The following is a 24,203-nucleotide window of genomic DNA, read 5'->3' on the forward strand; positions in this document are numbered from 1 at the left end:
GTCATTTCTGTGGGCATTCGGAGAACACTGGCTGCAGGCCCTGCATGGGTTAACTGTCCAGGTGATGGTTGAGGAGGGTGTCCCTGAGAGTGTTATTTCTGTGTTTGCCTGGATATCGTCTTTGCTCTGGGGGGTGCACCTTTTGAGTCCATGTCCTGTACTCATGTGTGAGCATACTCGTGTCCCTGTATATGCGTCACCTGCACACAGGGGTGGGCAGAGGTCCCTCAGTCTCAGGAGGGGTCTGGGTAGGAATCGTGAGGGCCCGGGTAGGAATCCTCAGGGCCCCATGGGGCTGGAACAGGAGAGGTGAGGCTGGGGATCAGTCTCTGTCCCCATGCTGGCCCCAAGGCACCTTTGGGTTTTACACACAGGCTGGTGAGTGCATGGGGAGTCTGCAAAAAGAGAAGGGGGAATTATTCAGATGGACACCACTGGGGTGGAATAGGAACCCTCGTGGCTCACCCTGCCCCTGCCTCAGGTGAACCCCTTCCCCTGGCCGAAGATTAAGCCATGGCCCTGGTGCTAAGCCCTGACCACATTTCCAGACTGACCTCTAATCCCTGACCCTTGACTGACCCCAGACACATGCTGATCCCCCACGCCTTCATCCCAACGGTCTCTGGAGAGCCGGGGTGGGACTTGTTGTCCCAGGCACCCTGAGCTGATGATGGTAAATCACAGGGAAGGGAGAAAAACAACCTCATTGGGGCCCAGGCCCTATTTTTAGGAGATAATCTCTTCACTCCTGGCAGATTCTGTGGGATGGAGGCCAAGCCCAGCCAAGAGAGATGGGGCAGGCATCCTGGCTGGCCTGGGGGAGCGTGGGAAACTCAGCCTGGATCCCCAGCCCAGGGAGAGACCCTGAGGCTGATCCCAGCCACTCTGGGCCCAGGTCCCCTCTCCCCACCCACACCCCCATCCTCCACGGGAGGCTCTGCTGACTACTGTGGTCCAAGCAGAGCTTCCTGCCCCTCTCCTAGGATCCCCTGCTTGGCCTGTACCCACTCAGAAGTCTTCAGGGTGCAAAGTTCTTCGAAAGCAGATCTCATCTAATCTTTCTGTCAACCTACGAGGGCAGGCTTATTGGCCCCATTTTCCAGTGAAGGATCTTGAAGGTCAGGGAGGTTAAGGGCTGCAGCTGGGAGTCTTAGAAGCAGGGCACAAGGTGAGACTGTCTGGTCAAGGTTTATCTTACCTCTCCAGCAGTGTCCACAGCCTTCAGCTGGGCTCTGCTCCCATGAGATCCCCCAGAAGCGCCTTAGAGATCACCCAGGCCAGCAACGTCTAATCAAGTTGGAAAAGTAAATCACAAAGAGGTGGGGAGACCTTCCCAAGTTCATCCAGCCAGTGGGATGCAGCACCTGAGCCGGAACCCTGGAACCCCTGCTTTCTGGGTCCTTGTTCTGGATAGATAGATAGGCTGACAGGTGGGTGAGTGGATGCATGGATGGATGGGTGGGTTGGTGGATGATGGTTGGGTAGATGGGTAGATGGATGGATAGGTGGGGGGTGGGGTGGTAAGTGGATGGATGTATGGGTTGGTAAGCAGGTAGGTGGAACCCCGGCCAAGGAAAGGATGGATGACAGGATACCAGGGCATATTAAGGCATCTGCCCCAATTTGAGGGTTCCTTTCTTAAGCCTCCAGACCTCAAAATACTTTCTGCTTGTGGGGCTGACAACAGGGTCCACAATCCCCAGTTTTCCTGAGCATTTGTGGACATAAGCCTCTCCTGCAATCCTCAGCCCCTTCTATAGAGTAAAGTGAGGGTCATAGAGGGGCGTGGCTTCTCCCGGGTCTCAGAGGGAGAGAAACAAGAAGCTGGTGCTTGTTTGTGGGCTTGGTGGTAGGTCAGCAAGTGCTTGTGCAGATTCGCGCTAGTGAGCGGGCCTTACTCTGCAGGCAGCGGGGCCTGGACCCTGCGAGGGCAAAGTGGGGGATGACTGGTGGCTCAGTGTGGGCGGAAGAACACGTGAGTCATGCTCTGCCTCATCCTCATGCTCTGCCTCATCCTGTTCCCAGGTGAGTCTCGTTACCTCTCTGAACCTCGGTTTACTTGTTGACAAAATGGGCCTGGCTCAGATGGAGTTGTTGAGAGGACTACGCGAGATAATCCCCCCAAAACGTGTAGCACAATGCCAGGCACACAGCAGGAGCTCAATCAACATGGCTTCCCCTGGTCCATGGAGTGTGGGGAGGACTTACCTCAGATGCCTATAGCCACAGACTCTCACACACTCCCCATGGGCCCCATGGGCCCAGGCTTTTGCGGGGCGGAGTGTGGAGAGGGGCCCCAACTCCAGCTCTCACACGGCCCTGGAAAGACATCTGCCTCCAGCCTTGGCTCCTTGCCAGCTCCAAGGCTCTCTCTGGGTGACGCTGAGGGTTCTCATGGGGTTCAGACTGGTCTGGAGGCTCCCCCGGTGGGGAGCTCATGGTCTTCCTCTCCCAGGCTCCTTCCAGAGGCACAGGGCCAGATCAAAGGGACCCAGCACTGAGGACTGGGAGGCGGGCTTGGAAAGAATGTAAACATGAGGATATTTTTAAACTTTTTCCAGCTCCAGAGATTAGGGCTCTTGAAGCAAGAGGCCCAGAGGTCAGTCCGGCCCTTGCTCACAAAGGAAGAAACAGTCTTGGGACCTCAGAGACCCCCCACCCCACTCACATCCACCGATACCCATCCTAAGACTCTAGCTGGGGCCTCAGGGCAGGAGTTCTTCCTCTGATCTCACCTCCAGACGTCCTGCTGCTGCGGGGTAATGTGTCTCTAATGAGGGGGCCTCAGGGACATGTGAGGACCCAAAGGGTTGAGGGGTTTGGGGGGCCTACCTGAGAGCTAGTGCTAAGAGACTGAGCCTGGAGACACCATGGCAGCCCTGTCACTCCGTCAGGTGTGCGTGTGTGCCTGTGTGCACACGCATGTGTCTATGGGTGTGTAAGTGTGCGTTAAACTCTAGTCTGCGTGGTGTAAGCATACGAGGAACCCATCCCAGCCCCTTCCTTCTTCCCCCTCCCTAGCATGCCTGGCCCCTTCCCCCTGGGACTCCTTGGGTCAGTGGGGGACATGGCGGGGCAGGCAGGAGGTAGGCTTGAGGGTCAAGGAGAAGAGAACAGGGAAGATGAGGAGAGCAAGCGTGCTGTGAGGGGTGAGGAGGCTGGGGGAGGAGCTGGGTCCAGGTCTGAGCCATGCAGTGAGTCAGGCTGTGAGAGCTTCAGGGGCCACCGATCTGGGGACTGCAGAACTCAGCCTCATCTCCCTTAATTACCCCAGGTGTCACAGTGACTCAGGAACTTGGATGCAAGCCTCCTTAGATCTCCCTGCTTCAGATAGCGTGGTGACGCTCATCCTGGGTTCCATGACAACAGCCTCTTCCCTCAGTGATGCAGCCACCCTTGCACACCCATGTGACGCAGTGGAGCACACACAGGAGTGTCACAGGGAGACTCAAAGAGGGGACTCAGCCACAACATGTGCCATATCCCAGGGACTCCCACACCCTTACCCCATCCACATCCCCACTGACCGGGAAGTCAAAGGGTCAGAGTTCACATGGGCACTCAGGAGACGCCAGGCAGCAGGTACCAGGACCACAAGGGCCCCTAGCATGTGGAGAGGGCTTGCTGGCCATTTTCCATGCTTCAGGGGGCTGCTGTGCTACCTTACCCTGCTTATCGGCCCAGAGAGGGACAGTGTCCGGCTCCAGGTCACACAGCTCGTCAGTGGAGATCAGGGCTCAGGTCCCAGGCCGGGATCCACAGGGCAGTGTGCTCCCCTCCATGTCCCTTCCACTGAGGCAGCAGGGGAAGAGGATGAGGCTTGGTGCTTTACCATAAGGTGTGGTGGGACTCAAGGACAATGGGTGGGGGTGGCGAATGAGTCTGATGGGAAGAGGGACCTGGAGACTTATCCTCGATCTGCGGGCCAGAGCTGCCTGCCTGAAGCTGTCGCTGTGCTGTCCCTGTGTACATGCCCACTCAGCAGGGCTGTTGCTATTCTTACCCACTTGGTGGTGGCAGCGGGGTCAGAGATAGTGGCTAGGTGGGAGCGAGTCATGAGCACCAGTCTCTTATCGGACACGTTCCCTGGAAACTTGGCAGGGGCTGCCAGGCTCTGGGAGCCTGGGCAGGGCGGGTGAGGCAGTCACAGGGACAGGGTGGGGGGATGGGCTCACTCAGAACAAGGCCCTGTGCCAGCTCAGCTGTCTCTCCTACAGCTAGGCAAGCTCCCATCAGAATTGGCCAGGGGTTTCCAGTGGAATTTCTTCCCATGTGGTCATTAACACCCTCAAGTCATCCTTAGCTTCCTACCCAGTCCACCCCAGAATGGACCACCTCTGAGCTTTCAATGCCCGAGAAGGTAAGGTGTTGGCTTCCCCAGCGAGGCTGTAGGCAGGGGCCGCATTTACAGGGAGAGCACTGTACTGTGAGCCACAGGGTCCCAGGCTGACCGCTGTCCTGCCCGCTTTCTAGCTGTGTGACCTTGGGTAAGTCACTTCCCTTCCTCTGAACTTGTGTTTCCTTACCATTTCCGGGGCTGTTGTAGGGATGACAAAGTCCAACAGTCAGGAAGGTGGACTGAGGGCTGCGAATACGTGTGTGTCTCTGCACACGGCCAGGATGGGGAGAGGGAGACACGTGGGTTCCCCACCTTGGAGACTCCCGCCCCGTGGATTTTCCATTGGCACGTCGGCACCCTCTCCCCAAAATAGTCCCTACGAGCCGTATGCGACAGAGCCCAGACTGAGGGGACTTTTTTTAGCCGCCCTTTGTCAGCTCTCGAGCGGCCGCTATTTTGAGCCCCAACGCCTGAAGGAGTAGGGCCAAGTGAGGGCTGGGGTCAGCTCAGTGGGTCTGGCTGGCTCCCCGAAGGCATCCCCGAGGGGGCCAGCCATGCCCTCTCAGGCCCAGCGCTGCTGGCAAGGAGAACACAGCATCCCCTGTGTATTGGGCCTGAGGGCTCCGTAGTCCACCTCCAGGGAAGCTGCAGACCTGGCAAAAACCATCCTCATTTATGGCGCTCACCCCATAGGCCACTGGCCCTGGCCCCCGAGAGAAGAGCACGTTGTAAGGATTAACTGAGATAACACAGGCAAAGCCCTAACTTAGCACAGGGGCTGACACATAATCGGCCCTCAGAAAATGGGAACAGCTAGGATTATTATTGTCATCAGCTACAGTCATTCTTGGTTTTGTTGTTACCGTAACATTTTTATCAGGTTTCCTTCTAGTCTTTTTTCTGTGCATTTATCTTATGTCACTGAGTTCAGGTCACAAAACTCCTCCCCCCTCCACATACTTGATTTCAGCAGAAAGGAGCCCCTAAGTCTGCTGGGGTACCTCTCTCTGCATCTCTGGGCCCCACTCCCAGGGATCACCCCTCTATAAATAGCCTTTGGGGTCCATGACCCCTAAGACTGTACTTGACCTTCCAGAGTGTCTATGGTATGCCCACAGCTTCTGTCATCTCCTCAAATGTCATCAACCACTGCCCCACAGGATTCCAGGGCTCCAGAATCTGAAAGCTGAGTTTAGGAGCCGGCTTCCCAGATGGCTCCTGCGCCTGGATTCTAGAACTCTCTGGCCAACACCTAAGGAAACGGGGCTTGCTTCCGCAGATAGATGCGAGAAAGAATTTTCTGGCCGGTCAGGTGCATAAGATTAAGCAATGGCTCATGAGGACAAATGATCCATTTGTCAGTTTCCTAGTCTTTGTTGGGGTTGGGGGAGGGTGTGGGCTGCCAGGAAGAAGGGATGGGGGTAGGGAGCCAGATTCCGGAACGTGGCTGGGCAGGGCAAGAAAGGGAGCGTGGCTGAGCCAGGCCTCCGCCTTCCCCACTGGGGTCAGTTCCCAGCAGGTCAGCAAGGTCAGCTGGGACTGGGGAGTCATACGTTTTACCCTCACCCCAAGGGGTTACTGTACAAGGTGAGACTTCCTTGTTACCCGAAGGACAAAAATAGATCCCAGGTGATGGTCAGTGATCCATGCCCAGAACCACCAAGGTTATTCTGAGGGTGGCAGGCACAGGGCCAGCCCAGGCTCGGTCAAGTGGGACTGAGCTGGAAGTGGCGTCCTCAGCCTGCAGGCTGTCCCTGCCATTTTGGGAATCCTGAATGGGGTGGCGGGACTGGAGCCACAAGCAGGCCGACCCTAGGTGGGCTTAGATAGAATTCTGACTTGGCCACGTGACCCTGGGCCACTTGGTATCTCCCGGCATCGGCTTCCTTGTCAAATGATGGGGACCTTGATCCCTGCTTCTCAGGGTGGTTGAGAGAACCCTGTGAAGCTGACAGATGGTGCTCAATAAATGCATGAATCTCCACTTCAGCTGTCCTAGAATCCAGAGATGGGACTTCCCTGGCAGTCCGGTGGTTAGGACTCCGCACTTCTACTGCAGGGGGCATGAGTTCGATCCCTGGTCGGGGAACTAAGATCCCACATGCTATGTGGCGCGGCTAAAAAAAAAAAAAAAAAGAATCCAGAGAAGACAAGGGCCTTGCCTGTGTAGCTCCGCCACCAAAACACCCCTTCCCCGCCAATCTGAAGGAACCGGAGTCAGGCACAAAAGCACATTTCTGGAAAGGCCAGTGGGGATTTTCCAGGAACAACTCCATCCGGCTGGAGAATTCCATTTCTGGCCCTGCTGCCCAGGGCTCAGGCTAAGGAGGGGATGCTCTGGCTCATTCCAGTTCTGCTCAGGGTGTCCCACACTGTATTCTCTTGCTGTTTGCTCTGGAGTGTGAGGGACCTGAGGTTCTGAGGTCCCCCTTGGAGCCCGGACACCGAACAGTGCTGGGCACACAATTGGTCCTCTCCTGACCCCCCACCCCTTCCTGGGGTCCTCCCTTTCCTTCATCCAACATGTCTTAGGATTTTCCATGGAGCCAACCCCTGACCTCGGGGTCACCCCCGATGAACACGGACAAGCCAATACGATGGACACTGACCTGGGGGACAGATGGCACCTGACCCAGCTCATGGGTGGAGGTGACCCAGGCAGCTGGAGTGGGGAAGTGTAGCCAGTTTGGGACAGCTGCCTGGGCAGAGGCTCAGAGGGTTAAGACTTACTGGGATGTTTCCGTGAAGGAGAACGGGTTTGAGGGAGTCGGGTGGGCATTGAGGTCCAGGTGGGAGCTGAACTGAACTCATTTATTTATTGAGCTGGAACTGGACCCCAATCCCCTTCCCAGACCAGGCCTCTCCCCTCCACAACTACCCGCACGAGGGTTTTCCCTGGGTTTGTCGAGAAACGGGGATGGTCCTCTCAGGGGAAGGCCAGACTGGCAAGTAGGAATCTCAAGACATAACAGGGCATTAGAGCTGGGCCTAAGGGGACGCAGCTCAGCTCACCACAAGGGATATTCCACCCTCTAGGATATTCCTGCACCCACAAAATGCACTTTCCGCCCACAAAGGTCCCTGTGGAGTGACAGGACACTCAGATCTGCTGGGAGCAAAGCTCTTGTAGGGTCCCAGCTGGGCCTCATGGACCCCTAGACCCATTCTGCCATTTTATCGCAACTTCAGCCCACCACCTGTGCCGTATCCAGCTTCGGCCACCGCTCCGCCCCTCGGGACGGGGAACACGGTCCCCCTCCACCCTGTAGGCTGGCGCCAAGGTTTATGATCCAGCACAAAAGACGCTGAGAGCCACAAGGGTGGAAAAAGTTACCCAGTTCTAAATCAGCCAGTCTTTGGGTGATCTCATCCCCTTCCCAATATAGTCGCAGTCCCCTCCCCCATGAACCAGCCCCTGGCCAATGCAGTTAGTCACGAGGGAGCTGGTGGAGGGGCGGACTGCGCGCCCGCACGCGTGCACGCGCGCGTGTGCGTATGCGTGTGCGTGTGCGTGTGTGGGGGGGAGTTCTGGGGGGAGGGATTTCAACTTGGGGTTGTACTGTACATTCTGTTTTGCAATCTGTTTTCCTATCCCCTCATTTACAGGATTTACATTTAGTAGTTTTCCTGTCAAATAATAAAGATCTTCCATCATCACTTTATTTTTTCACTATCACTTTTAAAGTCCACCAGGATGGTTGTGCTAGAATCTATTTGTCCAGCATGTAGAGGAAGGACATGTCAGCAGTGTCCAGTTTCTCCTTCCTACAAATACCAGTGCTATGACCATTTTTGTTCAAACCCCTTTGTACAGTTGCCTGATCCTCCCTCCCTCCCTCCCTCTCTGTCTGTCTGTCTCTCTCTTTCGGATAAATTCTAACAGGTGCTGGGTGAGAGAACAGGCTTCACTGTATGACTGATGAGTTCTGAGCCCTCCCCTAAGCCAGAGGTGCCAGGCCCAGGGCAGGGAGGGGATCCAAGACCAATCCAGGGCCACGGGGTCAGGGGAACAGGGCAGGCTGTGGTCTGCTGGTCCCTCCTGCTGCTCAAGGCCAGCCTCCACCCCTAGCTTCCACCTGCTCTTGCCTCCCCAACTCCATAGGCCAGACCGACTGGGGACGCAGGGAAAGGCCATATACGAGGTCCGTCCTGTGTTGTATTCACATAGTCCCACTCCAGGCACAAGAGGTCCCCACAGTCCATCCAGTTCTCGTCTTGCCAAGTATTCCCCGCAGCTTCTGCTAGAATGCTTCCACGGACCAAGAGCTTACTCCATCCTGCCAGGCTTTTGGGGAGCAGACAGGGCATTTTTTAAAAAATCAGACGAGTAGATATTCAACAGAATTGCATGATCTCTTAGCAATTGCACGAAAGCTACAAGGGAGCTTTGGAGACAAGCACCAGGGTTTGAAACTCAGCTCTGCATTTACTAGTTTTATGACCTTGGGCACATAATTTTACCCCTCCAGGTTCAGTTTCATCATCTGTAAAATGGGTTCATAATACTTGCTTCATATGGTTGCGAGGACAAGGGATTGGCTCTTGTGATTATGGAGGTTAAGTCCCACCATCTGCTGTGCAAGCTGGAGGCTCAGGAAAGCCAGTGGTGTGGTTCCAGTCCAAATCCAAAGGCCTACGAACCAGAGGAGCCAAGGATATAAGTCCCAGTCAGAGTCCAAAGGCCTGAGATATCCGAGGTCAGAAGATGAATGTCCCAGCTCAACAGAGAGCAACTTTCCTCTTCCTTCCACTTTTTTGTTCTATCCCAGCCCTCAATGGATTAGATGATGTCTACACACTTCTTTACTCAGTCTACTGATTAAAATGCTAATCTGTTCTGGAAACACCCTCACAGATGTGGACCTTAAAACCCTTACCTTAAACCACAGCCAGGAATAAGAGGTGGAGGGTTCTAGGCTATATCCCAGAGGTGACAGGGCGCTGGCCTGACCCTTAGAGGTGACTCCAGCTTGTGGGGTAAGACAAAGACCGCTTGCTCTTTTCTCACTCCTTCCTCTATGTGTGACTGTTGCGCCCGCACACCTGGGGAGGAGGATTCTGAGCTTTCCCTTGGAGCAGAGGAGTGACACGGCCAGATTCGAGTCTGACCAGGACGGCTCTGATAGCTGTATGCTGGGAGGAGTTGACCAGAGGGGGCATCTATTGTTTGGGGGTGGAGGAGGGTAAAGGTGGTTTGGACCATTCTTGGGGCTGGGACAGGTGGTGGGCAGGAGGCAGTGAACCCCAAAGCTGCTGGTGGGGGCTGTGGGACTGGCTGCAGGGAGCAGAGTGTGGAGGTGGGAAGGGTTCAGAGATGTGGGGCAGTCCCCAGAAAGGCACACCCACACTGGAGGAGACCAGAAAAGGTGACAGCCACCCCCTCGCCTCTCTTAGGATCCCAACAGCCCCTTCCCCACAAGGCAGGGCTGCGTGACCGCAGGACAGGGTCCTTCCCCTCCTACCACCCACTCGTTCAAGGCCCAAGGACATCCAGGGCCAGGTGAGGCTCCCGGAAGGGGGTTCCAGGCTGCAGTCCCCGGAGACCCTGCTCCACCTGGGCGTGAGGCTCAGGGCCTCGTTTTCTCTGGAACGCTTTCCTCCCACTCCTGCTGCAGCGGGTGCCAACGTGGCTCGATGCTGACACCTAGAGGCAGCCACCCGCCTCATGTTGCTTGACCACAGCATCCCACGGCAAAGGCCTGTGCCACCAGGGCTCCACGTTGGTGCTCCTGTCATGCCATCCTCAGATTTAGAGACCAAGCCACCAGGCAGAGCTCTGAAGAGGTCCAGCTCCTCCACCCTTCCCTGCCAAAGCCCAGTGTGTGGTCAGCAGGGCCCCTGGAACCCCAAGTCAGCCTGTGGACACCCTCCCCTTCCACAACCAAGGAGCATCCTGGCTTATTGACGACGTTCCCCCGTCCCCCCACCCACTGCTTTGCTTTGTTTCAGAGGAAGGGTCATCCCAGCAGCTCAGCTCTCACAAAGCCAACTTCTCATCTCTACCTCACTGTCTAGGCCCATCCTGTGTCCTGAGTCCCACGTGAGAATACCCAATGGCCCTCATCTTTCCTTAGTGATCTTTTTAGCTAATTGTTCATTTTCATCCATCCACGCCCACGGTCTTTTCTGGGTCTGGACACTCCTCACCCGCCTCTCCTCACTTCCATGCCACCCACTCATAGTTTTCCTCCTACTTCTCTGATCTCTCTTTTGCTGGTTCCTCTCTATCTGCTCCTCCCTCGATCATCCATTCATCCATCCATCCGTCCATCCATCCATCCACCCATCTGCCCCCCATCCCTCCTTATTCATTGTACAATCAGTAGGACAGGGGGCTAAGCCTGACATTACAGGGATGAGGGTGGGGAGGAGAAAAACAAGGACAAATGCCCAGCAGCACCTGGTGGCAACACCGCAGGGCAAGTGGGGGGATTGAGGTGAGACTTTCTGCGTTGCCCCCACCCCACTCCGCGCTGATGAAGAGCAAGCCACGTCCTCTCTGAGGTCGCTGCGTGGCCTTGTCCACTTCCCCATCCCCAGAGATCACCTGAGGGGCTCCTGCTTCCCCACTCAGCCACTTTTGGCCAGCTCCCCCTCAACCTTCTCTACAACTCTTGCCCCTACTTCCACAATATACCCAGAGCCCGTCCCAGACCCCCGGGCTGGCCCTTCCCCATCCCCATTGTGCCCAGTGTCATGAGCTAATCCCCGGACAGCTCTGCATGCCGGGCCCCGGGGCCACACAAGGTGTTTGCAGGTGGACTGGACAGAGCAGTAGCTCATGGCAGACATTCCTTCTATTCATCTGCTGCACGGAGACGGCGCTGTGAAGCCACACACCTCAGATGGGACTCGAACCCACAATATTCCAACTGAAAACCACAACTCGTCTCAGGACTTAATGAAACTCAGGTTGTTTATGTCTCGGCGCAGAAGTAATTCAGCAAGAGGCAAAGTGACAGGTAAGAAGTAAATTTATTAATATCCTTTGTAAAGAGGTTGCAGGAAAATGGGGCCTGAGAGGATGGTCACGTCCCAGGTCTCTGTCAAGTTCCTGGGACGGGCTGCCAAGCGAGGGTCCCTGGCTTCATGCAGGGGAGAATTCAAGAGCTAGCGAGCCATAGTAAAGTGAAAGCAGAGATACACATTTCCATAGGCAGAAGGTGAGGGGGCCCCGAAATACGGGGTGGTTAGTTTTCTGGTTTTGGGGTTTTTAAAATTTATTTTATTTATTATTTACTTTTGGCTGCGTTGGGTCTTTGTTGCTGCGCGCCAGCTTTCTCTAGTTGCCGTGAGCAGGGGCTTCTCTTCACTGCGGTGCGCGGGCTTCTCATTGTGGTGGCTTCTCTTGTTGTGGAGCACGGGCTCTAGGCGCGTGGGCTTCAGTAGTTGCGGTACGCGGGCTCAGTAGTTGTGGCTCGCGGGCTTAGTTGCTCCACGGCATGTGGGATCCTCTGGGACCAGGGTTCGAACTCATGTGCCCTGCATTGGCGGACAGATTCTTAACCACTGGGCCACCAGGGAAGTCCCTAGGTGGTTAGTTTTTATGGGCTGGGTAATTTCATAGGCTAATAAGAGGGAGGATTATTGCAACTATTTTGGGGAAAGGGCAGGGATTTCCAGGGTGGTGTCTTGGTAATCTCAATCCTCCGCCTTCTGGTTCCAACCAGTCTGAGGTCCACAGTGCTTGTGGTCAGCACGCAGTCACCATCCTCCACCTGGGGTGGTGGGGTGGGGTTTAGTTCCTTCAGAACAACTCAAAGCTAAGTGTCAGATAGTTACGTATTCACCTTGAGGAGGAACTGTTTTATCCATGAGGTATTGTCATTACTTTTGTTGTTTAACTGGTTTTCCTTTGTTTCTGAATTCCTTCACTTCCCTAATTAGTAACTCTTGTGCCGCTCTTTGGAACTCTGGGAAAGCCTAGGAGACCAGGGCCTTTTCTACAAATAAAGAACAGGAGACGGGAGGCGGGGGCAGCTTTTGTATCCAGGAGGGCCCCACAGGGTCCTGCTCGGTTTCACTTATTCCCTCGCCAGTGAAAGTCGGAAGGGGAACTCTGGCTGGCCCCCTCAATCCCCACTTGCTCCTCCCAGCCAGGAACAGGTAAGGTCAGGGGTCAATGGAACAAAGACATGTTTGTCTTTGTTGACCTCTATGATCCATGGAGGTCCAGTAGAGGTTCACCCATCCATTCCAGAGGGAGCTGCTTGGAGTGCCAGCTACCCACGATACAGAGGGTCACTAGCCTGGGAACTACTTAAGGCCATTTAGTAGCATCAAATAAAATGGAAGCAAAAACTCTAGAGGTGAAAAGAACAGTATAAATTGACTTCCCCCTCTAGTTAAAGAGCACAGTGTTTAAAATTTAATTCTCCCTGTTTTCCCTCTATGTTTATGAGTTCCAAATGATGGGATATTGGAATGCATGGGTTATCCATCTAGCTTCTTGTCACCACACCCTACTTCTCCACCCACCCACCCTGTGCCAAAAGTGGACCATGAGATTTTTTCCTGCATTATTATCCCTTTCTGAAAGCCCAGTATTGGGACATGTGCACAGCACAGTGGACTTGGTTCAAATTCCTGCCCTACCACAGTGTCGGGGCAAGTTTTCAAGCCTCTGGGCCTGTTTTTATCATGTTATAAAGAAGGAAACAGCTCCTCCATTACCCTCAGCAGACCTCAGACATTCCCTTTTCTACCTTTCTCTCCCCCAAATCTGCTCCTCCTCAAGGCCCAGTTTAACCACCCTAGCCCATACTAAATTTAATAACTTAATAGTTGTATTTGCATTTTAAGAAGCACCCACTGGAGCTGTCCTTATGAGCTGTATCACTCAGAGGCAATGAGATAAAACTCAGTCAGTGGGGGTGGGATGGAGTGGGGTCTTCAACTCTATCTAGGTAGCTGCCTAGACATCTTCCCCAAAGCTGGCTCTGAATTTAAGATTAACAAAGAAGCTGGTTTTACAAGGCCAGTTAAATAATGTGAAATCCCAGCAGGCCTTGGCCCTGAGTGTGTGGAGACCCTCACAACAAAAGCCTTCACACTTCCTTTTCATTCTTTTCAGCTTCCCACACACTGTTAACATTAAGCAAGGACTTCCTGTGGGCTCAGCAGTCATCGAAAATTTGCAAAGAAAATTTCTCTTTTGGGTGGACTATTGAACAGACCAGATAAAGGTGGTGAAACAAAGGCTGGCCTAATCTAGTACCCTAAGGACCTTAAAAATATGAATATTCAAAAACAAAAGAAACCAAATCTCATTTTTCCTCTCTTATTTACAAATTTCATTTAAATCTCTCTCATGGTTAGAAAATCAATGTCAAAAAAAACATTGGTATACACTTTACAATACAAATGTCAGTAAATACTAAAGAACATGGTTAATAATTTTTCCAAGTAAATGTTTGATAAGAAATATTTTCAAGGAGGCCAGTTAAACTAAACGTCAGGTGCCCAAGGCATCGGGAACAGAGCCTCAGCCTGCTCAGTAGACAGTCGCACTGCAGTCCATGTGTGTTTTCCACTTGGTAACACATGTGGCAGCTCACAGGAAAAAGCGGTACCACCAGCCTTTATTCCCCAGCCTCAAAGCCACACCCGGGCATTCTCTGCTATGGGAGTCATGTTCAGCGACAAATGAACCACTAACAATGAAACTAGGATAGCTCAGTTCCAGGATATCCTGATTTAACCTGGGAAGTTAAGGTTTCCCCAAGATTGTCAAACCGAAAAATAGGTCACTAGGGGCTGATGGATGAAAGAGTCAAGCTAGACTCATTCTGAATACACTGTCGTGTTCTATACAATTAATTATTCTATTCTTTAATTCAAGTTTGAGTTGTTTCTATTTCCCTCATATAAAAGGTGTCAGCTCAGTTGTGTCTAAACTAAGTCTTAACCCACTCGATCTTTTAGGCCAATCGTACTTCTGGGAAAAATATGTTTATATATTAACATACCTCAAAGTTTACACTTTCATTATAATAAATTAGCTTTAATGTTACAAATAACGTCTCAGAAAACTGAATAAGTAACTTGACCTAGCACGCTAACTTGAATTTAGAACTTCTCTATCCATTTTGACCAATCCCCAGAATCAGGAGAACTGTATTATTTACATAAAAAACAATATCTAAAACATGCCAATATTACCATTTCTTACCTAAAACAGTAAATATGCTGTTTAAAGCACCAAAGCATACTTTATTCAAAAGTGACATCCTAAACATTAAAGATTCAATCTCATTTTTTTAGTTCATTTCAGAAGTCTCAATATCAGAATCTTTACATAAAAGGAATGATAAGTGTTTCGGAAGACCTGACAAAGTACCACCAACTCCCTCTCAAATCCCAAGTGTCCTCAAGTGGTAGCCCATGTGCCTCAGGAAGGCCAGTGACAGCAGAACTGTGGTCAGGGAATCAGACATGCTGGGGTTTAACCAGGAGTTGCTCCGTGGAGCATTCATGGCAAGAGCAGACAGAGTTCACAATGGCAAAAGGCAGACAAGAAACCAGCCCTTCCTCTCTCTCAATATACCAATTAGAAAGCAGGAAATCTATTAGGCTGAGAAAAAACACAGATACCCTTGAAGGAACAGGTGGGAAGTCTGTATTCTCTCAACTGTCACACAGGTTACTTAATCAGCTATATTTATGACCCAAGCTAGGCTCCAAAACAGGATTCAGACCCTGTAATCCCGGTAAATGAGAGCGTGCACCAGGGTTTAGCTCGCATAAAGAACAAGGGTGTCAGACAAGCAGGCTCTAGTAACAAACCGTCATGCAAGCTGAATGACAGGGATTCACGTTTTATTTCTGAAGATCTAGGAGATCAGAAGGAAGATTAATAGTTTCAGAATAAAAGGACCAAGGCTTAAGCACTCAAAGGAGAATTTCTTAGATGAAGCCATATCAGTAAATGCACAGGGAAGTATCCGCAGGCTAGAAGTTTCTCAACACTTGAATGTCCTGAATGTGGACAAAAATGTGGAAGTCAAACCTAGCTGTTTGCTTTCCTTTCAGTACGAAAGGGGGTGAGGAGAGCGATCAATGAAGACAGTGCAGGAACATAAAAAGTGTCAGTTTTTGTGGGATTATATTTGTGTTTCCATTTAGGGACACATTTCCTGTTGTTTAAATGCTACAGCAATTCAGAACATGAAATTCATCCCCCCAGAAAGGATCCACATGGTTTAATTTTCAAATAAACACAGACTGTGCAGCCCATAGAAGCCAGTACAGGTTACATTTGGTTTTGCCCCAACTCCTATATTAAATAAGGCCTAGTTCCTGAGGAGTAGCAATGGCCATTTATCCCACAGTCTATAGGCAAGTGTCCCATCTGAAAAATCTCACTCCTCCCTCTTCCCCACTGCCCCTCGGGATGCAGCTAGGGAGACTAAGTGACTGTTCTCAGGTCCTTCATGTTTTTACCTCTCCAGATTCAGGCTGAATTTTAAGTCTAGAATCCACTGTATAAGCAGTCCTGCCTAAACTGTCTGTCACAATTACCACATGCAATCTTGAATTTTCTCCTTCCCTGCAACCATGTGAATTGGGAGCATTCTTTCTAGACAGTATTGCACAGTCAGCAGCAGGGTGAGGGAGTTCAGCATAGCAGAGGGGGAAGGAACATTAGGTGGAATTAGAAGAATGTCTGAGAGGTATAATCAGAAAGGTTAAGTGCTATGAGTAAATCTGCAGAGATTTACTAAACCCCGGAGGAAATTTTATTAATGCAGGAAAGGAGTTAAGGCTCAGACAGAAGTAACCTCCTAGCATGGCTCAAAGGTTCAGGGGGTGGGACTCAGTGGAAAGGTCCGAAAGCTGCACAAATAAATTCAGCCGGTTCAGAGGCCCGGCCACCTTCACCCTCAGCTGAAAACCAAGAAAACTCATTCCAAGCATGCTCGCTTAGAGCAGGCCTGTTTGCAAGTTTGAGGACTCAATTTTAAAATAAACTAAATCGGAACTAGAATGCAGCATTACAAAATGTTTTCACAAGTAAAATCATACACACAAAAAAGTTAGAATATTGCATAGAAAAGTATCCTGTAATATGCTTTGTAAACCTAGGTCTTTAGGAACTTCAAAATAAAAAAGAAACAAAACCTCCCTTCATAGTCTAGATTACGAATTGAGAATTATCAACTTTGCAGATTTTTGTATCAAGACCTCCTAAGATCCTGAACTTCTTCATATCCTTAGAATCATGATTCATTTTATACTTCGCAGGCTCAGGCTGACAGTTTAACAACAGTGTATTTATAAAAGGACTTGGGTTACACGAGCCCCAGCCAAGTCTACGGTCTCTGTGTTCCACCCTTTCTGCGTAGAAGAGGTGACCAAAACATGCAGGGACATAAAATCACTACTATTGTTTTTAATCCTAGGCTGTTTTTTCTCTCACGTTAATCTATTATTAAGCAAGCTACATCTGCCTGCCCTTTAACAACAAGGTCTAAATAGCCAGTTTAAGAGCAAGTGAACATGTCTTAGAAGAGCATTTAAGTTAACCTTGGCAACAGGATGGGAGACTCTTAACTCCCCTTGTAAGATGCACCAATCGAGTCTGAGTTAAAATACACCACAGTGACAGAGATATCATCCCTGTACATCCTTGCCAAGTCCTCTGGCAATGTCAGCATCGCCGACAGCCGCTCAGGCTCCATCTCCCCGTACTCGTTGTTCCCTATGGCGTATCTGATCAGACGTGTGGCTGCGTTTTGGTCGGTGGCGTGGAGCCCCTGGGCTTTCCTCTGCAGCAGCAGGCTCTGCATGAGTCCCAGGTTGGCGGGTCTCTGGGCCAGGTCTGGCTTGTGCCGACACACTTCAGCCAGGTGCTCCACCACCAGCCTCACCACATCCTCATTGCCCAGCACATCCCACAGGCCGTCAGAGGCCAGCACAAGGAACTTATCCTGGGGCCTCAGCCTGTGGTACGTGACCTCAGGCCTGGCCGTCAGGTAAGGTGGAGTGTAGTAGTGTGTGGGGGTGAACTGGTAAATGTTGAGGGCCTCGGTGTCAAAGCCCCGCTCCAGGACACTGCGCTGCAGCTCTTTACTCCACTTCAGCTGGACGTCCCCGAAGGCCCTGCAGGGCATGAGGACACCCAGCAGCCTGTTGTCCATGATGATTGTCCTGTGCTCTGACTCAGGATGCTCCCTCTTTAGCCGTGACAGCTCGGTTGGGTTCCAGGCATTGTGGTCCCGGGTGAGGGGCAGACAAGACCACATGCCATTGTCCTCCTGGACACCAAGGATGGCCCGGCAGTCACCAGCGTTTGCCACATGCAAGTGAATTCCATCGACATGGGCCATGCAAGCTGTTGCCCCTGAGAAAGCAACCTGGAGTGAAAGGTTCCTGGTCATCTCATCTTCCAGGGCGGCCTGGATCTCTAGCGAGATGTCAGAATCCAGCCTCTGGAAGGAGTACATTAATGCTTCCTCAATGTTCAGCCCCATTTCCATGTGCAGGTTCAGCAGCTCCTGCCAGTAGACACGGAGGTGATCAAGGTGCACTGACGTGACATCCTTGTAGATACTGTCCCCTGGGTGCTTGAGCCACTGCAGAATGGGCAGCAGGGGCTTCATGCTTTCCATTGCCCCCTCCATCTGCTCCAGCGTCTGCTGGGACATCAGTGACACTGCCACATAGTAGAAGAGCCTCTCGCTCACCGCTTGAGCACATGCGTGGCCACCATGTCCATCGAAGACACCAAACATCAGCCCATTGGTCTGCAGGCAGGTGGCTACACCTCCCCGGTCCTCCACTGGGAAATTGGCAGCCAGCTGGTTGCTCTCAAACCGCAACACCGAACTTGGGACTCCACTGTCAAGGTCAAGAATCTTGTGGGCCGACTCACCAGCTCGCAGCACTTCATTTACCTGCTCAGGGCTGAGCGGCAAGTGGAAATCATCTTCCTCTGTTGATGTGTGTCTATAGGCTTTCTGCAGAGCAATGCCACCACATGAGGCATTGTTTTTTAGGGTGACTGGCCCCTGGGGAAAGAGCCTCCATTTTGATTTAATCCTATTTGAGGCATATCTTGAATATAAACGTTGTCCCCCTTGTAATGTGGCAATGCTGTTTCTTGCAGAATTGAAAATCCAGTAGGACACAGTACTTGACATTCTGAAACTGTATGAGCGAATGCGTTCCTTCAGCAAAAAGGGTTTTTTTTAAACCTGAAAATTTGAGTTTAAGAAAGTTTTAAATTTAATTTTTTAAAAATAATGACTTCTGAAAACACTTAATCTCAAAATACTTAAGCAAGTCTCCACACCTCCCATTATAATATATAATCACATTTCAGAAAATGGGTTTTTAAACACTCTCTGATCTTAAAGAGTCACTGAGGGCTACCCCAGAGGCCACCTTTTCCTCCTTCCCAAATCCTTTCCCTTGCCAGGGCCCTGTGCCCAGCTCCCACGTTCACTCTCCCCAGTAGGCTTTAAGTGTTCATTTAAATATAAGCTCTTTCTTGCTCCCCAGCTATCTTGGTGGCTGCTTTCTGTTGGACGCCATCCAGCACCTAAACCAGGAAGATGGTGGCAGCAAAGAAGATGGAAAAGTCGCCGGAGACAGATCAATTCTAGGCTCCAGCTGGTTATGGTAAGTGGAAAGTATGTGCTGGGGTACAAGCAGACTCTGAAGATGATCAGACAAGGCAAAGTGAACCTGGTCCTCCTCGCCAACAACGGCCCAGCCTTGAGGAAATCTGAACTAGAGTACTACACCATGTTGGCCAAAACTGGTGTCCATCACTACAGCGGCAATAATATTGAATTGGGCACAGCATGAGGAAAATACTACAGAGTATGTACACTGATCCAGGTGATGATTAGAAACAAGCCAGAAGAAACTGGTGACAAGTAAATCATGCAAAGTTTCTTTAATAAAACTGGCCAGAGCTTGTTCTACATGTATGTAAATGAATGCCTCAAACAGTGGCTAAACATGGCCATTTCAGAGGCCCAAAAGCACACTAGGTATGATACTAGCTGTCTAGCAGCAGACACACTACTTCACTTGCCTGAGTTCCAGTTGTCCATCCGTGGAATGGGAATATTAGTTTCATACAGTTTTGTGATGGTTTAAAGAAATATAACCCTTCGGCTCCAAAAAAGGTATTATTACTTTTATCATTAGGTGTATCATTGGGGATTAGAGGTTGTTTCCACTGTGTCTCTACTTATAAAATACCAAACTGCAACGCCTAACGCCTCAACCTTTCCCCTACTTAGGGTTTTTATTTTTGTGATACGCGGGCCTCTCACTGTTGTGGCCTCTCCCGTTGCAGAGCACAGGCTCCGGACGCGCAGGCTCCGCGGCCATGGCTCACGGGCCCAGCCGCTCCGCGGCATGTGGGATCTTCCCAGACCGGGGCACGAACCCGCGTCCCCTGAATCGGAAGGCGGACTCTCAACCACTGCGCCACTAGGGAAGCCCCCCTACTTAGGTTTTAACCTACTTATTTCCCAAGACTGGCATCAGTAGGTCAAAGGGTGTAGACTCATATTGCCAAACTGAGTTCCAAAAGGTTCACATCTGCCTCCACAAGGGCATGAAGGAAGCAGTTTCCTAGCACTTTCAACAGCCTCTGGTGGTATTTTTCCTTAGACAAAAAAAAAAAAAGCTGCTCTATTTTCTATTTTCTCTGGTGACCCGGGAGGAGAGTTTCCACGTGTTTTCAGATTTCGTTTATGAATCCTGCCCTCCTCAAGTTTGTCTGTTGGGGTGTGGAGAGCGCCCACACTTGAGGACCGCCCCCTCTCCCCAGCCCACCCCGCCGAACTACGAACTGGTGCGGTCGGGCAGGGCGCGCAGAGGGCGCCTCCCCGCGCCCCCCAACCCCACCCCCAGCCCTGCAGAGAAGCCAGGCGGCAATGCCCGACGCAAGGCGGTCCGCCGCAGACCGGACCCAGACAATTTCGCGTATCTAAAGAAAACAGATCCCAAAGTCAAGCCTCACAGATAAGAAAGAGCGCGGCCTCCTAAGTCCAACAAGCCCTATCTCCCTCAAACCCTGGCGCGGCCACGTCCCTGAGCCCCAGCTTCCGGGTCTATAAAAAAGGAGAATTCAGTTGAGATGCTGAGCTCACAGAGGGTACTCCGAGGGCTAAAACAGCTACTGCGGAAGTCCCGGTACACAGCCAAAGGCCCTGAGCAAGGCCGCGAACCCACGTGGCGCGTGCGCGCGAGACGGGTGACCGTAGCTGTGACCAAGGCTCTTCCCCGTCCGCCGCGGGCCCGCCCCCTCACCTCACCTCCACTCTCCACCCCATCACGTGAGCCGATGCTGCGGGCCGGAGCGGACCCGGCGAGGTTAGAGGTTTTCACATCCCGCGCTCACCCCCTTCCCTACATCGCACCCTGGTCCTCCTCTCACCCGCTTGCGCCAAAGCCGCCGGGTCCGTCAGTCAATTCTGCGCCAGCCTACGGTGCCGCAGCTACCTCCACCCCGGACTCACCTCCCTGAAGGGACCTCTTGTGCAGATCCAGCTAGAGAAGGAAGCATCCTCTCGCCACCCTTTATTGGTTCATCCGTGGAGGCGGGCACCTGACGGACAGCGTAATTGCCCAATGGCTGAGGAGGGAGAGAGGGCGGGATCCAGAGGGGCCCAATCTGGTTCCTCCCCCTCCCCCGCCCATCCTACCCAACCTTTACCCGCACCCCCCTCAGGCTCTGACCTTGGGTAGGCTCGGGGGCGGGCTTCGGGACCAGGCAGTCTTGTGGCTGAGCACCCCCACCACGTGACACCCCCCCTCCCCGTTCTGCGCACCCCAAACCGAGCAACCTCTCCCATTCCTCACTGTTGTTAATAATACCCCACGGCTTCCTCTCCATTTCTGTGCTGACCAGTTCAGACCCCTCTCCCAGGCGCCACACCCTTCTATATCCACTTGGACGCCTCCCTCTGGAGGCCCTATGTACACCTTAAACATAGCTTGTCTGAAATTCATCTTTCTGCCAGACCTGCTCTTCCTCTCCTCCCCTAACCCAGTAACGGCCCCATCATCTGCTCAGAGACCCAAGCCCCAAGCCTGGGAGTCATTTTGACTCCTCTTCCCTCACCCCCACCCGTCTCCTGTCTGTTATCTAATCCTGTTCATCTCACCTCCTAACTATCTCTCCAATCCAACTATTTGCCTCCAGCTACCCTCCCACTCCACTGCAACCTTCTCATCTGGTCTCCCCACCTGTGACTTCAACTTAGCCCTAGTTGCTCTGCTTCTACAGATCAGGTAGGTGACCCTTCTACAGCTCAGATTGCTGCTGTAAAGTCTTCATTGGCTCCCCACCAACCACTGGGCCTTGAACTGACAATTACATTGGCATGGCCACTGATGGTTACCACAATAGTTAGTGGTTGGTACGTTGAGAAAGGCTGAGAACCAGGACACCAGATATTTCCTCAGTCCCTTCCATTGTGGAATTCCAGTTATGGCCTGCTGGAATTGCTTTACTAGAACTCATCTATTATCTCTGATAAATCAAGTGCAGTCTTCCCTGGAGGCAGAGAAAAATAGGAGACGACCAGAAAAGGCCACTTAGATCCCTGAAAAGGTGGTCTTCTGGAAGGAAGACACACTGGCTTACCTGGGGAGCCTGGCCAGCCCACCTGGATCCAAGGACATGGCTGCCATAAAACAGCTCCTGTCAGACTTGCCTCTGATATGATATTCATACCGCCACTCACCCTCGGCCCTTTCCGGAAGTTCTACCAGTAAGTAAGAATTTGCAATATCTGTCTTCCTGGATATTAAGATGGCTGTTTCGTACTTAAACTAAAAATAACTCCAAGGGATTCTAAATAAATGGGTACAATTATTATTATTTTGTATAGATAGTCCATTTGGGGTTATAGAAGGTTATCCTTCAGCACAGAGGCAGCACAGCTTATGGGTGCCTACGATATGTCAGGCCCTGGGCCAACGGCAGGGGACACACAGATGGCTGCCCTCACCACACTTTCCTGAGAATATTACATCACTCTGCTGTCTGAAACCACTGAGTTTCTAAGTTACCACACACACAGCACTTCCAAAGTAAAAATGCACCCTTGAGGATTTTGTGTGCACTGGAACTTTTGTTTAAAGGGTATAACCAGCTTAGTTTCCCTATACATGATGGCTAGCCCAAGAACCCTATCCAGTCTCCCAAGGCTTCCTTGTCACAAGGTCTTATTAGAAAAAAAATGAAGGAAAAGGACTTATCTCTGCCCTGAGAAAGGGAAAGCAGCAGCTCAGCTGTCATTTTCCAAGAAAATATGTAAAAATACTCTGTCTCACTCAAAACCAAGCAAATGTGAATTAAAATGAGATACTGATTTTTTTCAGTCAACCTGACAAACATTAAAACATGATTAATACCTAATGTTGGTGAGTGGGCATTGCTATCTTGGCAGGTGGGAGTGTAATTTGAGGCTGCCCAATGGACAGATCTTTGACCCACTAATTCTACTTCTTCTAATTTATCCTACAGAGGCAGTCAAAGGCAAACCTTACAAATTTTCTACAATAAATACACATTACCCCATCTGTATAATATCTTGTATAATTAGAAAAAAAAAAAAAAAGCAGGGGCTTCCCTGGTGGCGCAGTGGTTGAGAGTCCGCCTGCCGATGCAGTGGACACGGGTTCGTGCCCTGGTCTGGGAAGATCCCACATGCCGCGGAGCGGCTGGGCCCGTGAGTCATGGCCGCTGAGCCTGCGCGTCCGGAGCCTGTGCTCTGCAACGGGAGAGGCCACAACAGTGAGAGGCCCGCCTACCGCAAAAAAAAAAAAAAAAAAAAAAAAGAAGCAAAACTGTATTTTAAAAACGGAGGAGTGGCGGGGGTAGGGAGATAGATCTCTTAGATGATTCTGGCCAAGTCCCCTGATTCCCTAGCAATGCAGATAAGACCATCTATGGAATGTTAGGAAAGCTGGATTTGAGGATGATCTTGTGTCAGGAGGAATTGAGATGGTGGCAGAAGGTTTTTGTCTAACTGTCAAAACCATATCTGGCCTGATATCTGGGAGAGTTTATAAAAAACCTCAGATGGGGCTTCCCTGGTGGTGCAGCGGTTGAGAGTCCACCTGCCGATGCAGGGGATACAGGTTTGTGCCCCGGTCTGGGAGGATCCCACATGCCGCGGAGCGGCTGGGCCCGTGAGCCATGGCCGCTGAGCCTGTGCGTCCAGAGGCTGTGCTCCGTGGCGGGAGAGACCACAGCAGTGAGGGGCCTGCATGCCGCAAAAAAACAAAACAAAACAAAAAAACCCTCAGATGTCTTCTTTGCCAACATGAGCTTGCCCTTGCAATGTTTCTGTGTTATCATTGCTGCCCAAGGCAGCTGAATAAGCCCAGAAAAACCTTCTTGATGATCTGAGCACATTTGTGCCATCCTAAATCAAGTGATTTAACTTCACCACCTTTTAACCAAGCAGGTGGCTTTCCCTGGCACTGTCCTCTCCCAAACTGATCACGCACGGGCACGTACACACATACACACATGCACACACACACACACACACACACCACCTCCATTTCCTTTAGAGGGAATGGTTACCAATCCCTGCAGAGGAGCAAACTCAGGGACATATTTAGCAAGTCTTGAGGATGCTCGTGACAAAGGCTTGGGAATTTTTGAAAAATACAAGCCCTGCCTCAGCCCTCTTAAACCTGTTCTGAAGCAACAGCACTGACAGACTTGCCAGTTTATCAGGAGGCCTCAGAATGGTTATGTTAAGCTCCTAGCTTCTAGAGTCAACCTAAGATTGCCCTTCAGTAGAAGATGGGCAGAGCCTTTGAGGGGAAATACGACCTGTGTTTCTGTCTCTTTAAGGCTTCTCCAAACACAAGTCAATCC

General features: G+C 51.5%; 1 protein-coding gene and 1 pseudogene across 4 annotated transcripts; one reads left to right on the top strand and one right to left on the bottom strand.

Moving 5' to 3' along the window:
- Positions 1-13,605: 13,605 nt before the first annotated feature.
- Positions 13,606-20,874, bottom strand: PDP2 (pyruvate dehydrogenase phosphatase catalytic subunit 2). Of its 4 annotated transcripts, none has more exons than XM_019935705.3 (2): positions 20,821-20,874; positions 13,606-18,534 (listed from the first exon to the last, which is right to left on the bottom strand). In XM_019935705.3, the coding sequence occupies exon 2, from the start codon at positions 18,478-18,480 to the stop codon at positions 16,888-16,890; it is 1,593 nt and encodes a 530-aa protein (XP_019791264.1). In that variant the 5' UTR covers positions 18,481-18,534; positions 20,821-20,874; the 3' UTR covers positions 13,606-16,887. The 4 variants fall into 4 exon arrangements, with proteins under 4 accessions (XP_019791264.1, XP_019791260.1, XP_019791263.1 ...); XM_019935701.3 differs by having other exon boundaries at positions 20,739-20,868; XM_019935704.3 differs by lacking the exon at positions 20,821-20,874 and adding an exon at positions 20,617-20,728.
- Positions 18,895-19,225, top strand: LOC101319049 (large ribosomal subunit protein eL30 pseudogene; annotated as a pseudogene).
- Positions 20,875-24,203: the final 3,329 nt, after the last annotated feature.

Source organism: Tursiops truncatus, chromosome 19 (genome assembly GCF_011762595.2).
Source record: "Tursiops truncatus isolate mTurTru1 chromosome 19, mTurTru1.mat.Y, whole genome shotgun sequence".
Classification (NCBI taxonomy): Eukaryota; Metazoa; Chordata; class Mammalia; order Artiodactyla; family Delphinidae; genus Tursiops; species Tursiops truncatus.